This window comes from Nelumbo nucifera, chromosome 1 (genome assembly GCF_055504915.1).
Source record: "Nelumbo nucifera cultivar China Antique chromosome 1, China Antique-T2T, whole genome shotgun sequence".
Lineage (NCBI taxonomy): Eukaryota > Viridiplantae > Streptophyta > Magnoliopsida > Proteales > Nelumbonaceae > Nelumbo > Nelumbo nucifera.
The window spans coordinates 199,287,697-199,304,313 of record NC_142649.1 but is presented as its reverse complement, the minus strand read 5'-3'; the positions used below and the strand labels follow the sequence as shown (position 1 = coordinate 199,304,313).

Below are 16,617 nucleotides of genomic sequence, written 5' to 3'. Positions count from 1 at the left end.
TGGTAGAGGCATGGAAGTGTGTACAGGGTAATTATAAAAGGCCCTCATCCCACAAAGAAGAAGGTATGTGATTCTTGCGTTTTCTGGTCTTAGAATTCCTCATTCCCCTTGCCTTCTGAAAAACACTAACTTGAGCTTCGGAGTGTCCCAACCGGGTTCCTCCCCAAAAGCCTCCATTTTCTTTCTTGTTTCAGGCACCTCCGATCTCGTCAGAAGCGAGGTAACCGGCAACTAGGACAGACCGGATCGCGCATCATCAATATATTTTTAGGATATTTGAATTTCCTAACGTATTTATGTGTATCTTAATTTTTCGTCCGTATCTATGCATATCCAAAGCATATCCCGATACATCTCTTAAAATTATCTTTACGATACACTTTGCATTTCCAATACCATGAACCTTGGCTAATTCATTTTAAACACCTAATAAAATAGGCCCCATTTGGTTCGTAGCAATAGGGGTTTGGAATCGAAATCGGAATGGGCCATACCAATTCCAACTGCTTGGTTGAGTGAAATCAAAATCTCATTCCCATTCCTACTAGAATGACATTCCCCCATTTGAGAGAATGGTCATTCCTTGTTCCTCCCTTGGGAATGAAATTTCACTCCACACATCCCCATTCCCATTCCCATTCCTGTATGAACCAAACAGAGTATGAGAATAGACCATTCCAATTCCGATTCCGGCTGCGAACCAAACGTACCCATGTATCCTTATCAAGCACATATTAACAAGAAAATATTTAAAAATCGGGCCTGCATTGTTTATTAGGCCACTGAAGAATCGGATATGACTTGAATTGTTCATTATGCTTCAACTCAAACCACAACACGCATATTTGGCACTCTTTCATGAATCTCCTTCAATGTGGCCTGCACAAAAGATTGCTGAATGGGGTTTTAAGACCACCACGAGTCAAGAAGCTTTTAATTTTCTTGGCTAGAGGAGACTCGTGCTATGCCAGGTTGATGGGGACTTGGGGTTCTAATGGACAAAGGGTCATTGAAAAAGGGCCATTACGCAATACTGGTAATCAGAAATACAGACCAGATAAAAAAACACGTTATGTCAATATTTCAGATCATCAATGGAAACCCCTGCAACCCAATTATCTACAATCATGAAAAAGTAAAAAGGAAAAAGAAAAGAATGATGATAAAGTTGAGGAAGTCAGGTTCAGGCATATTTGGGTGGCCTTCATCCCGTCATCCAGGCAATCCTTCTGTCAACATTTTCAGCATCAAAGCGTGAGGACTGCATCAGTCCACTTCGATTCTAAAGCAAATTTTCCCTCCAATTCTGAAGTTCAGAGACAAAATGTGGCTCATAGATGCTCTCTATAATGCATTTCTATTTTTTAGTTTGCTGTTAGTGGTAACCAATCTTATAATCTAGAATATCAAGTCTTTGCAATTGGGTACAGAGTGTTGATAGAAGACTGGGGGTGTTTGACAACATGGTTGGTTTTGTTTTTGAAAACAAAAACAACTGCCACATCAGCAAAACTATGCCAAACACACCCTAGATTATCATATGTTAGGAGAAGTAACAACTGAAACCAATAAAAATGCCATAGCCATCTATCTATCTATGTGATACTAGAGGTTCTCTCTCTCTTCATGTCTCTTGAAACCAGGTACCTTCTTGACTGGAGCTCAACATGCTTCATAGGATGTGTGCCAGCAAAACAATGCGGATGTTCCTGCAACTATCCACAACAAATAACTATTTTTTAACGAGCTAAATTTTTGTCCCGAGATACTTTCAGATAAGATAGTAGGTATTTCTACATGGCTAGACCCAGAAAGTAAAGGTTACTTTTTTATTGCAGAAAAACCATAGACAATCCCACCAAAGTTTTTGTATGCAGCCCACCAAAGTGAATGGCTCAGCATTAACAAAACAATCTTTTAATTTAGTTCTGTTATGATATAAGCAGATCTATGCTCCATACCTATGTCTAAGAATATTGGAATTTGACACATGCAAAAGGGTCAGAGTTGGTGAACACAAAAAGTAGGCTTTAGGAGCTCTTGGTGTGTATGTTGTATCTTCCCATTTGTATTTTCTATAAAAAGAATTATTTTATACAAGCAATGCAGTAGTTTGGTTAAATTTTCTCAAAAAGAAAATGCAGTAGTTGATGAAAAAGGAAACATAATAGATGTTGCTAATTATACTAAACAATTAAAATGACTATGAAAATCCATTTATTGAGTTTATCAATTGTTACAAGTCTATTAAATTCTTGGCCTGAGAATCCAAGATCTTACAGTTACATTACAGGCTTAAGAAAAAGAACAATTTTATTGAGAGAGTTGTGTCAGGATATATGTCCAGATGAATCAGCTAACAATCTTTTTGGGTCTCAAAGATCTCCATGTCATACAGCACGATTCCACCCTCAGCAATAAAAGGTCAGTAGATGACCTCCTCCAATTGACAAATAATTTCTACATCTATCTCAAGAAAACCCCTAATCAATGTATTAAGTATCAGTATATAAGACAAAACCATACAGAAACAAAGTGGGTGAACTATGTAATAATGCTCAAGGACTACTGAATAAGGTGCATGAGGATCTACTTTAATTACACACGTAACAGATGAAATGATCACACCTTGAGTGGCTTGAACTAACCATTCCTACTTAGCTTGTTTCACCAACCAGATTACAAAACCAAATTATTCATGAAACTGCCAATGTGATCAAGCAAATATTGAATCTAAACACAGCCACCGCTTTGCTTAAAATCATCCTCACCTAACATAACCAAGATTTTTTACTCAACTGTTGCTGTGTTGCCTTTGCGCCTTCTGTAGACATCTTCCTACCAAATTTCAAGACAATATATTTGAATTCTTCGCCCTATCCGATCAAACATAGAATACTCTACTGTGAAACAATGCAACTATGTGAAATTAATAACCCATCTCCACCAAACCTATTAGTTAACATCTTTTGAAACAAGTTCCTGTTAACACATTAAGAGGCCTAGTGGAGAAGGAAACCTTGATGCAAACCCTAACCAGAAATTGGAAGGTTAGAAAATGTCAATACTAAAAGAGGTCGAAGCCAGTGACCTCCTGTATTATTCAAATCCCCCTTGTCACAAATAAGATCAAGTAACAGAGATGGGGATATGTAAACTAGTGTCAGAAAGAAAATGGCAGACACATTTTCCACTGATAGATGTCAATGAAACTATTCAAACGAAACAGCAGGAGACATTTTTCATTCTAAAACTTTTCCACATTAAAATTCCTAACAATACACGTATCAAAATTGCAGTTTCAGAATAACGGCATTAGTGATCAGCGCTTTGTCTTTTTATTCCCTTCATCTCTGACCAACCCCGGTTTACATGCGACTGACGACTTGAGAAGTTATAATCCATCCCGATTTCTCTACATCCAGCCTTTACCCCTGAAACAAAATCTCAAAATTTCAGACCAGTTTGCTACGATGCCTAAGTTTCCGGAGTGTTACAGAAATTACAGAAGAAACTCGAAGAAAAATGATGGAATCAAATCCGCAAATTGTCGCTAAGAATTGGTATATGTTTGGGGAAATTGAAACTTAACTTTTTAGTGGAAACAAATACATACAGAACTGGTATATGCTCTCAAGCACAAACTAAGAAATAAAAACATGAGCATTCATACTAGAAAAAATAAAGGCACACCTACGTCTGTTTGGAGTAGGAAGAAGACGATGGGACACGTTTGTTACGGAACATCATGTATCCGACGGGCAGAACCACTCCGATCATCATGATTATGGCTCCGATGATGTACCTCAGCGGGCTCGGTGGTTCTACCTCTAGGAGCCTCCTGAGCTGCAATATACATGAACAAAACCCGCATGAATTGAAATAGGAAAACCCTAACTCCGGAGAAGAACCTCTGGAACTTATTTCCGGAAAATACCAGATTTGATCTCCGGGGCACAGCTAATGAGAATTAATACATTAAATCATGGTCCAAAAAGAGGTATAGAAAGGGAAAGGCTTACAGGCATCTCAGCGAATTCAATTGTATTCCGAGTGAGCGAACGAGCGATCGAGAGAGAGAGAGAGAGAGAGATGGCTTTTCCGACCTGGACGTGTTGGACGAGCGTGACAACGGCAAAGATTACGAATGAATCAAATCTCTAATGGCCTAGCAGAAACTAATAACTAATATTTTTATTACTATTTATAAATTGCCATTTTTTAAGACATTCATACAGTCTACGGATCCACTAAATTGACCCGTCAAATCCATAAAATTATACAGGTTTTTAAATTTAACTTGAACCGTTTATTGCATTAGTTTAATCATTCTTAATTAGGGTAAATTTCTTAAACTATTCCTATGGTTTAACTAATTAATTAAGTGTACCCTTACTATTTGAAAATTGACTAACACTATCTTCATTGTTTATGACAATTGATTAATTAACAAAAAAGTGAAAAAGACTATTTTACCCTTTATTTTTCTTCAAATTTTCAAAATAAAATAGAGAAAGGGAAGAGAAACACTTACTCTCTGAAATTGATGGTCTAACTCTGATCCACAAAGAGTGAAGAAAAGAACAAATAATAAGAGAGAGAATGACAAGTGATGAAGGGTGATTTGGCCCGACCTAGTAAAGAGGGGACATGTGGACACGACCTGACCAAGAGATGACAACTCAGCCTGATATGACCAGTCTGCAACAGATCGAGCTCGGATATTCAACCACCTCAGGACAAGGTTACTTCGGGACGAGATCGCCTCGGTACAAGATCGCAACAGGATCACCTCAATTCCAAGGCACCTCGACATTCAATCCAGTTCGAAACTATAAAGCATCAGCTTGGGGACACCGACTCAGACCACTACGTGATGATCCCGGAAATCCCTCCAACGGATTCCAAATCTCACGGGATCACGCTGCATAACGGCAAGCCTTATCTCCTCCACGCCCGGTTCGGGCGGCATTAATAAGCCTTATCAGTTGACAACATTATCCCCCAATCAAAGCGGAAATGGATCTCATCGTGATGAAGATTTCGGAACCGATCCGCAAAACCCACGAGGACTCAACTATATAAAGGCTCCACCCCCAATGGTTCAAGGTACGCGTGATTTCTCTGCTCTCTAGCTGTCTACATTCTCAAAGCTATCTCAGCTCGTAGCAGTCTACTGACTTAAGCATCGGAGCGACCTCGCCGAGTTAGCCACTCCGAGTTCTCTGATCTTATTTTGCAGATCCGCTTAGCTCGCCGTCCGACTGGAAGCCAGATCATCCTCCAGGAGGGAGTAGTCAGATCGTGCTACATCAATCGGTACCGTCTATGGGAACCGCTACAAAAAGCCTTCTCCACACTCAACTAATCTGAATTTAATGGCATCCTCCAGTCACGCCGGACAGAGCACTGAAATGAATGTCTCTGGGGGAAAACCTCAACTTCCATCAGTCTGCATCGGTCAGTTCACCATACCGCTCACTGCGGCTGGGGTTCTAACACTGACCATGCTGCAAGCTTCTGTGCAGGTGAACACACCACTCCCTCCTATAGTTGGTGCAACCTTTGCTGAACCATCTATGGTTCCCCCCGGAGTCGAGCAATCCCAGTTCGACGACCTGGTACACTGCGTGCGGGCCATTCATGTCCAACAATTTCAACAATACCAGCAACAAGTCTTCTACCAGTTCTATCAACAGAACTGCAGCAAAGCCAACAGCCGGTTCCACCCCGGCATCCAGCGATTCAGTAGAACCGGCCTCGTGCACAGAACACTCGATCTCCCCACCAAGGCGAGGAGACTTCCCAGGTTCTACTTCCTCTCGGGAGCCAAGTCTCACCTCGCGGCAGGAGAGACGGGCAGGTCACTTCACCCGCTTCACAGGGCAACATCGGAAATAGGTTTGGTGACACTCAGCCTGCCAGGGCCATTCTTCCTCGGTGATCGCATCAAGAATGTTCGATTGCAAGTAACCGGTTTGGGGTTCTGGCCGTGAACTCAAGGCAAGGCCCTTTCATCCATGGCAGTCAACCTCAACATCCAGAGAGCCAAGAGCCACCTTGTGCCAGAACAGTACCAGACCACACAAAGGTTAGTAGCACCAATGCGGAGCCGACAAAGAAGCAGCAGCGAAGGCGTTGCAAAGCATGCCGAACCTCAGCTCAGAACAGCCAGCTCGCAAGGCCCAACTAGTAGGAACAAGTAAAAGGTAAAGAGGAGGCGAGCTTGGCAATCACAAAGACCGCTACTCTCCTCTTCGGCTCGTCCCCTCTGTCCTCTGAGCTATTGGTGACCTCGATGCCCAAGGACTTCAAAATGCCACCCCTTGACAAGTCTGGGAGCCTATCTTCTTCGCGATCTCGCAAGTCGGGTCAGCGTTCCAGAATCCCTCCTGTTGAAAGGACGAGCTATACACCCCTCAATGCGAAGCGAGGAGAAATCCTGATGGCAATCAAAGACTCCTCCTACATGAAGTGGCCACCTCGATTGAGGGGAGATCCCGCCACCAGGAACAAGAATGTTTATGTCACTTCCACAAAGACCACGGCCACAGTACAGAGAACTGTAGGAACCTCCGCGACGAGATCGAGGAGCTCATCCGTCGTGGGTATCTAAAAAACTTTATACAAAGAGAAGACAGAAACCAAGCAGACCGCCAAATGGACCGGCATGGGGATCAGAGAAGAAACGCTCCCGAGTCCAGCAGCAGACAGAGTGAGCATCCGCCACGACAGTTGCCCGAAGAAAGGCCAATCTGCGAAGTAATCAACATGATTACTGGCAGGTCCATCATCGCGGGCTGCACTTCGGCAGTAGGTCGAACTTTAGTTCGCGAACTGGAAAACGAGGAGCAGAACCCGCCGAAGCGACCCAAGCTTGAAGACCCTATCTACTTCATGGAGGATGATGCACACGGGATCCAATATCCTCACGATGATGCCCTGGTGATAAAGCTGAGGATAAATGATTTCGAAGTCAAGCGCGTCCTAGTGGATTCGGGTAGCTCGGCCAACATTCTATTCAAAGACGTCTTCGACAAGCTGCAGCTCCAAACAAGCGATTTAAAGCCAACAAACACTCCCCTAGTAGGCTTCAGTGGTGAGGAGGTCAAACCTCCAGGGCGAGTCTCAATATCCGTAGAGGTCGGCACGTGACCAAATATTGCAAGGTTCGAGCACACATTCTTAGTGGTCGCAACTCCCTCCTCGTACAATGCCGTAGTAGGTCGGCCCATTACGCATGCACTACGTGCGGTAGTATCCACCTACTACTTGGCAATGAAGTTCCCTACGGACTATGGAGTAGGGGTGGTGCGAGGTGACCAGCTCGAATCTCGCAAATGCTACATCACCGCCCTCAAGGGGAAAGCCAAGCTAGCGGCTGATGTCGAGCTTGAGTGACCTACGGAGTATGCCGAGGAGCGAGCTACACCAACAGAGGAGACGGTTCACATCCCGGTCTCAACAGATGATCCAGCTAAGACCCTCCAAATCAGCGCTTCGATCGAGGAACCACTTCGCTCTCAGCTGGTAAGTCTTTTATTTGAAAATTTAGATGTATTTGCATGGTCTGCGGCAGAAATGCCTGGCATAGATTCTAAAGTCCTAACTCACAAATTAAATACCGATCCCTTAGTCAGGCCCATTAGATAGAAAAAACGCAACCTCGCCCTAGAGCGCTAGAGGATAGTCGACGAAGAGGTCGGGAAGGTCTTAGCGACAGACTTCATCAGGGAGGTCCATTACCCGAACTGGGTAGCTAACCCAGTTCTGGTAAAAAAGGCCAACGGTAAATGGCGCATGTGCGTCGATTATACCGACCTGAATAGAGTCTGCCCAAAGGACTGCTTCCCACTGCCCAAGATCGACTGCCTAGTGGATGCGACCTCAGGGCATGAGTTGCTGAGCTTTCTGGATGCGTACTCGGGTTACAACCAGATCAGGATGGACCCTGCCGATGAGGAAAAAATGGCCTTCATAACCGAGCTTGGATTCTACTGCTATAAGGTTATGCCTTCCGGACTAAAAAATGTTGGGGCAACCTTTCAAAGACTTGTAAATTGGATTTTTGAGCCATTAATCGACAATAAAGTTGAATGCTATGTAGATGATATGGTCATTAAGACTCAATTTTCAAAATATTTATTGAATGATTTGCAAAATGTTTTTGAAATTTTACGAAAATACAACATGAAGTTAAATCCCAACAAATGTGTCTTCGGCGTCACCTCGGGTAAATTCTTGGGCTACATAGTCAACCGACGTGGCATCGAAGCCAATCTGGAAAAGTAAAGGCCATCTTAGATATGAGACCACCTCGCAAACTAAAAGAGGTTCAAAGGTTGAATGGCCACATAGCCGCTCTGATCCGTTTTATGTCAAAGTCGGCAGATCGCTGCCTACCTTTCTTTAAGGCCATAAAGAAAAGCAAAGACTTCAAATGGACCGCGGAGTGTCAGCTCGCCTTCGATGAGCTGAAAAATTACCTAGCTAGCATCCCGATTCTGACCCGACCCTAGGAAGGGGATATTTTAAAACTGTACCTCTCTACGAGTGACGAGGTGGTCAACTCGACACTGATAAAAGAGGTAGATCGGGTCCAACGACCCATCTACTATGTTAGTAAGGTTTTGCAGGATGCTGAAACAAGGTATCTGGAGATCGAGAAGTTGGCATACACACTAGTCATAGCATCTCGGAAGCTTCATCCATACTTCCAAACCCACACCGTCGTCGTCCTCACCAACAAGCCTCTGAGGCAGGTCCTGCTCAAGCCCGAGGTGTCCGGCAAATTGACGAAATGGGCTATCGAACTCAGTGAGTACGACATTCGGTACGAACCTCAGACGACAATTAAGGCCCAAGCCTTAGCCGATTTCGTGGCAGAATGCACGTTCAGCACTACAACCCTCGAGCTGGCCGAGCTCGAGCACACGGAGGAAGCTTCAACCAGCGCGGCACCAACCCCGGTTAGAGCAGGTCCGACCTGGGACAAGGAGCCCTGGATCCTCTACGTTGACAATTCGTCCAACCAGCAAGGAAGCGGTGCGGGCATAATTCTGTATGGTCAAAGTGGGGTGAAACTGGAATACGCACTCCGGTTCGGGTTCGCAGCATCCAACAACGAAGCAGAATACGAGGCATTAGTAGTTGGGCTCACTTTAGCGAAGGAAGTAAAGGCTAAACATCTTGTCGTCTATAGCGACTCCCAGCTCATGGTCAACCAAGTCAGCGGCGAGTATGAAGCCCGCGACCCCACCATGGTTGCTTATTTGGCAAAGGTCAAAGAGGTTCAGTGCGGCTTCATATCTTATTTCATTAGGCAGATCCCGAGATCCGAGAACGCTGAGGCCGATGCCTTGTCCCGGTTAGCCAGCACAAGCAGCAACACCATGCAGACCGTGTACATAGAGGACCTACCTCGGCCTAGCATTCTCGAGGGGGCAGGAGAGGTCGCTCCTGTAGCACAAGCAGAGCTGAGATGGATTAACCCACTCACGAATTATCTGCTTCACGGGACCCTGTAGATCGCAATGCGGCCAGAAGGGTAGAGCGCCAGTCAGCTAAGTACATCATTATAAACAGACGGTTGTACCGGAGCTCTTCCATGCTCCCCTACTTGCGCTGCTTGCGACCCTCAAAGGCCAAGCTTGTTCTCCGCGACACCCATGAGGGCTTGTATGGCGGACACTTGGGGGGTAGGGCTCTCGCCCAAAAAGCACTACGACAAGGTTACTATTGGCCCACAATGAAGGTAGACGCTCTCAAGCTCGTCAAGAAGTGCGACAAGTGTCAGAGGCACGCCAACATCCACCACCGACCTGCTGCCGACCTCAAATACCTCACCAGCCCGTGGCCTTTCGCATAGTGGGGAATTGACATTCTTGGCCCATTCCCGCCGGCGACATGACAGAGGAGGTTTCTGGTGGTAGCAGTAGATTATTTCACGAAGTGGGTGGAAGCGGAACCCCTAATGACAATCACAGCTCGCAACATACAAAATTTCTTCTAGAGGAATATAGTATGTCGCTTCGAGCTACCTGGGGTACTCATCTCTGACAACAGAAAGCAGTTCAAGGACATCAAGTTTCAGAATTGGTGTGCTGAGATGGGAATACAGCAAAACTTCACCTCGGTAGCGCACCCCCAGGCAAACGGGCAAGCGGAAGTTACCAATAGAGTTATACTCCATGGACTGAAAGTTCGCTTAGCTCGAGCTAAAGGACTGTGGGTAGACGAACTGCCCAGTGTGCTATGGGCCTACCGATCTACCGTCAAGACCGCAACAGGTGAGATTCCCATCAACCTCACTTACAGCACGAAAGTGGTAATCCCAACAGAGATTGAGGTGCCAACACTACGCTTAGAGGCCTACGACGAGGAGACAAACAATGATGAGCTCCGTACCAACCTCGACCTGGTGGAAGAAGTACGAGACCTAGCATACATCCAGACTGCAGCTTACCAACAGAGAGTGACTTGGTACTATAACGCTCGGGTCAAGAAGCGACACTTCCATGTTGGCAACCTAGTTCTTCAGAAGGTTATGGTACCTGAGCCCGGTGTCGGTAAGATCAAAATGAACTAAGAAGGTTCGTACCGTATAAGACGGGTATTCGGGGAAGGTACGTACGAGCTCGAGACCTTGGAAGGAAAACAAGTACCTCGAGCGTGGAACATCGGCAACCTGAGAAGATACTACCTGTGATCGCCGAACTGGAGAGAGGACTGCGAGTCACTCCCAGAAGCCTAAGGGCCACGATGCCAAGCTGACATAAGTCCTCAGAACTACGATAAGTCCTAGTCGCCTCTTCAAAATGGGCGGACAAGTCCCAGTCGCCTTTTTGGCATGGACAGACAAGTCCTATTCGCCTCTTTGGCATAGGCAAACAAGTCCTAGTTGCCTCTTTGGCATAGGCAAATCACCCCTCATGCCTAAGACATAGACAGTTCGGGTATAAACCCTACGACGTCTAGCCCAGTTCAGCATACAATAATAGGTTGGACCCACTAGCTCTAAGGGACAACCGACATCTAAGCAAGTAGCCCGTGTGCAGACAATCGGGTATATACCCTACAATGTCCGCTCACCTCGGCGTACATTATGCGAAGTTACCCCTACTAGTAGTCTAGCTCGGCAGCTCGACAGTTCGGGGTAACCTCCACTTGGAAAAATTCTATTTCAGTTATCCCTACTTGTAGTCCAGCTAGGTAGCTCGGTAGTTCGGGGTAACCTACAAATTTCTACTCCTACTTGGTTAGTCTACCAGTTCGGTGTTGTACAATTTCGGCAAGTATATAGATCGTGGGCAAGTAATAGTGTGTGAATAGAGTGTCGATCCCACAGGGAAGGTGTTGTCAAGTACCAAATTTTAAGATTTCTCTATTATTTAGAAATTAGAAATTCAATTCTCAAGCCAAATTCTCAAGCCAATTCTCAAGCCTAGGATTCGGGTTTCATCAAATGATTACCTATGACATACTTATGTTTTCTTAGATTGGTTTATTGTTGTAGGAATTTATGATAAGATTTCCCCAAATTATGTGAAGTTCTCTCTCAAGATACAACACATGTGTTTATGCTAACCGTGTGTCTACTCTCGTGATCACGGGCAATGAACACAAACCCATTAAGATCAATGGAAATCAGTTAAACAATCACAAAGGAGTGTTCTTATCTCTAAGCAACTAGGTCAATTATCTCAATGAACTAGTATTATGCTTTCACTCTCGCTACTTCACACAATACCTTAATTCAAGTAATTAATGGCCAATTAATTACTAGCATTAAGCCCTAAGATAAAAGATAAATCCCAACAATCAACGACCCAATCAATTAAACAAAATCTATCATAGGAAAATCAAAAGACTACATCCAAATCCTAGATCAAGAAATTTAGCTACTCATATTATTAATGAAACAAATCATTCCAACGATAAAATTTAGATTAAACATAAGTGAAATTGAATAATAACAGAGAGTAAAGTTTGAAGAAAAGAAACTCTTGAATAGAAGTTGATTGAGGGGAACTCCTCGCCCTTGAATCTTCAATTCTCCTCTTCGCCGCCTTTCTTCTCCTCCTGGGTTGCTGACTGCTTCCTTGGAGGCTGAAGCTCTCTTGTAGGATTTCTCCTTGCTCCCTTGATTGATTGATTGTGCTAGTCCACCCCCCCCCCCCCCTTCATATAACTTTAGGAGGAGGGGCTGTTTCCAACTCCTTTTTGGAGTTCTTTCTCAAAAATAGAAAGTCCTAATTCCTAATGATTAGTTTAGATCTAATCATATCCTATCTCTTATCTAGTAATCTCAATCTCTTTTATCTTTCTAGAATTACATCAGAAAATTGAATCTGATAGGACCCTTTGCAGTTTCTTATTCTTGTATTCGTATTGGGCTTCCTTAACGAATTGGGCCGCTGCAAGGCTTCTTTGTGAACTGGGCTTCTGCTGCGAATTGGGCTTCTGCTGCGAACTGGGCTTCTCTATGAATTTTCTCAGACTTCGTGCCCAATTTTTACTTTTATGCAGTCCGAATCTATCAAAACTCAAAACATTAAGGTTGTAGATTTTTTCCTTATCTTTCCAATGCATCTTAAATCATCTCAATCGGAGTCCGGATGAGAGAGTTATGCCCAGATTACTACACAGCGCCGAAACTGTGCAAAATTACCCGATTAGCCTTGTTTTTCTCTTGACGCCTTCTTTCATGCCCTGAATCGAAATACAAAGCATAATGAGTCCAATTAAGTACTAATTAAGTATAAAAGACTGAATATTTAGGGATAAAAATATGGTAATTTTTATTCTCATCATTCGGGAGTTATTTACGCAGAATATTTTTGAACAAAAGATGAGTCAAAAAGTATATTTCATTGATATAAAATTAAAATTTCAGTACAAAAGTAAAAAAGAAAAAAGTTCACTATAGACCGAGCTCGGAGGCCCGGAGTATACAACATAAGAGAAAGGAAGCCTCTATTCATCTCGGTGCTCCTCGCCCTTGTTCGAGGCTTCGGTAGGAGGGTCCATGCACTCGTCAGCACCGGTCTCCTCGATGTCGCCGAGCAGCTCGCTATCGCTTTCTGCTTCACAGTCCAAATCTTCAGCAGCTTTGGCAGCCATCTCCTCTGTGACCCTCGAAGTTGTAATGGCACTGAGGTCGAGCTGAGGGAATTCACATTGGGTCAGCCACCTACTAAGCTTTAAGCCTTTGCGATAGCTCTCTGTCCCCACCTCGATCATTTCCCTCCTGTACTCCTCCAAGGCTTTGTATTCCTCGATGGCCTTGACTTTGGCCTCCTCCAGAGCTTGGAGGAGTATCTCAGTTCACTCCTTGATGTGGGCCTTAAGGGTCTCCACCTCCCTCTTTAGCGTCGCTTTCTCCCCCGCGAGCTCCTCCTTCTCAGACATTAGCAGCGTGATCAATTCCTTTTGAGCCCGCGCATCCTTCTTTTACTGGTTAACCTTGTTGCAAGCCAGATTTAGCTCGGCATGAGCCTCGCGAGAAGAAGACTCAGCTGCAAGAGCTCACTTCAGGTGCACCTCGAACTGGTAAGCTAGGACATGTACAGCGGAGTTCACCTGCCAAGAGAAGAGAACAAGTGTTAGTACAAGAAAAGTTTCAAGTACAAAATTGAAGACATCAAGACAGAACTTACCACCATCCAATGGGTAGCCGCTCGTGCTCCGAGTTAAGAGACCGGCAGCTCGGCCCAGCTAGCAACTTCCTCGGCATAGACAACACTCTTGCTCTTGAGAAGGCTGCACTTCGGAGTCAGGATGCTCTGTACTGCTGCATCGCTGTCCAAAGAAGCGGCAGTTGCAGGGGCGGGCTCCGAAGATGTTGCCTCCTCGGGTGCGCGGGGTGGGGAGACTTTCCCGGATTCCTCCTCGATTAGATCGATCACGGGAGGTTGCTCGGCGGAGGGCTACTCAGGCTCTGGGATGGCAGCCTGCAGAGAGTCAATACGAGCTCTTTTGCAAGCTCGCTTCTTCTTCCCCTTCTCCATGTTACCAAAGAGCTCGGTCGCAGGGATTTTCATGGTTGCTGCAACAAAAGCAAAATATCAGAAACAACATCGAAATAAAATAAATGGCAATACAACAAGTGACGACCTACCAAGACTCAGACCGACCTGCACAAGCTTGTCTTCGATCACATAGTCCATGAACTTGAGACCAAGCTCCACCCAAGATCGGAGCACTTCCCTTGTCTTCAGGTCTAGCCTGACACCGGAACCTTGGATGGCCGCCCTCTAGTGGGTCGAGAAAGGCAACCCCTTAGTGTTATGAACCACAAAGTAGCCCCTTTTCTAGGCCAGGACCTTGTTTGGGAGTTCGTGCAAGAGCTTGTAGCCCGGACGAGGGGACAGGTAGTAAGTTCGCCTGTGCTCAGGCAGAACACAGGAGGAGTTCTTCTTTATTGAGAGAATGGAAGAAAAGATATCAAGGTTAATAGGAAGGTTATAGTCATGGAAGAGCGAGATGGTTCCTACTACATTATGGATAGAGTTCGGGTGCAACTAATCTATGATAATGTTAAAATGTTCAATAACTTCGACGATCAAGGGGTGAAGTGGAAGACGAAGACCAGCTGCGAGCTGCTCCTCGAAGATCACGATCTCATCGTGATCGTGCTCCCAAGGAAAGTTACCTAGGGGAAGACTATAAACAAGGTTGCTCGGAAGCCTATACCGAGCTACTAAGGACTGGAGCCTGTCCACCGTCATCATCGACGGGCCAAAGTTATCTAGCTGCCAACCTCGATGCAAGGTGGACGCCAGACCACCTGAGGCCTCTCGCGCCTCCAGGGTGATTCCACCTCAAGAGGACCGCAAATCGCTTCTTGACCCAAAGTAGCTTCTTCGGTGTGGCGATCTATGACCTGAGCCGAGGTACCCACCTCGGCCCTAGTAGATCACCGTTCCCATCTAAGAGACTGTCAAAACTAAAGCTAGACATGGAAAAGACACTGAATCAAAAAGGAGAGCTAGGGATGACTCACCAAAGAGAGAACGAACTAAAGGAAGACACCAAACTGAAGGCACCGAGCTAAGGAACTTGAGTGCGACTTCAAACCGAAGGCTAGCGAATTTATGACGAAGCAAATGAGTCTCGGACCCCCTATTTATAGCCGTTGTGTCTGAGAATCAACGGTCGAGATCGAAGCAATCCAACAGCTCCTAGGAAAACTGGTTGCGCGACCCCCGAGGTTGAAATCGGTTTAGCGCATTTTTTGACGTTCGCGGAGTTTATAGATCGCGTGACGTCCATGCTAGACCAGACGCGACCTGGGTTATTCCTGGTTGAGCCGGGTAGCCGAACAGGTCCGACCAGGGATTTGCCCGACAAACCGCCTGGACCTCAGGCCAAATCCACCTAGACTCATCATTAACTCCCCGCACCGGGTAGGGACCCCTGGCTCGGGGAGTGGGGGCAATTGATGAAGGGTGATTTTGCTCGACCTAGTAAAGAGGGGACATGTGGACACGACCTGACCAAGAGATGACAACTCAGCCTGATATGACCAGTCCGCCACAGATCGAGCTCGGATATTCAACCACCTCGGGACAAGGTTACCTTGGGACGAGATCACCTCGGTACAAGATCGCGACAGGATCACCTCGATTCCAAGGCACCACGACATTCAATCCAATTCGGAACTATAAAGCATCAGCTTGGGGACACCGACTCAGACCACTACGTGATGATCCCGGAAATCCCTCCAACGGATTTCAAGCCTCACAGGATCACGCCGCATAACGAAAAGCCTTATCTCCTCCTCGCTCGATTCGGGCGGAATTGATAAGCCTTATCAGTTGACAACGTTATCCCCCAATTAAAGTGGAAACAGATCTCATCGTGACGAAGATCCCGGAACTGATCTGCAAAACCCGCGAGGACTCAACTATATAAAGGCTCCACCCCTAATGGTTCAAGGTACACGTGATTTCTCTGCTCTCTAGCTCTCTACATTCTCAAAGCTATCTCAGCTCGCAGCAGTCTACTGACTTAAGCATTGGAGCGACCTCGTCGGGTTAGCCACCCCAAGTTCTCTGATCTTATTTTGCAGATCCACTTAGCTCGCCGTTCGACTGGAAGCTAGATCATCCTCCAGGAGGGAGCAGTCAGATCGCACTACATCAACAAGTGAATGAACAATTCAACATCTCTTCTTCTCTTGGCACGAAATTTTGTTCGGAATAAAAAAGCGTGCAAGAAAGAAAACGAAAAGAAAAATAAAAGGATGTTATTCTTGTTAGCATGACGGATCGACTCCCGGTCATTTACTTCACCGTTAATGTTATTATTAGAAATTAGAAAATCAAAAGAAAAGAAAGAAAGAGCCAAGCAAAGCTTTAAAGGTCAACCAAAAAAGAAGGGCATCATTGGTAATGAGGAGTGCCGACTGCCGACAACAAGAAGAAATTCAAAATCAACGAGGGAAAAACTGGACCCCACTTTTTTTTTTAGAATTTCTCAGCTTTATGTTCTTTTTTCTCTTTACAAGTTACAGTAGCAACACGGCATAAAAAAGGACACGATAGACGACAGAGGAATTGCCATTCTCTCTCTTATTATTTGTTCTTTTTTTCACTCTTTGTGGATCGAAATTAG

General features: G+C 45.2%; 1 protein-coding gene across 1 annotated transcript; it reads right to left on the bottom strand.

The window, feature by feature from the left end:
- Window positions 1-2,174: 2,174 nt before the first annotated feature.
- Window positions 2,175-4,184, bottom strand: LOC104602380 (uncharacterized). The gene is made up of 3 exons (XM_088895817.1): window positions 4,023-4,184; window positions 3,694-3,846; window positions 2,175-3,434 (listed from the first exon to the last, which is right to left on the bottom strand). Exons 1-2 carry the CDS (start codon window positions 4,026-4,028, stop codon window positions 3,694-3,696), a joined length of 159 nt encoding a protein of 52 aa, XP_088751943.1. The 5' UTR covers window positions 4,029-4,184; the 3' UTR covers window positions 2,175-3,434.
- Between the last annotated feature and the right edge of the window lie 12,433 nt (window positions 4,185-16,617).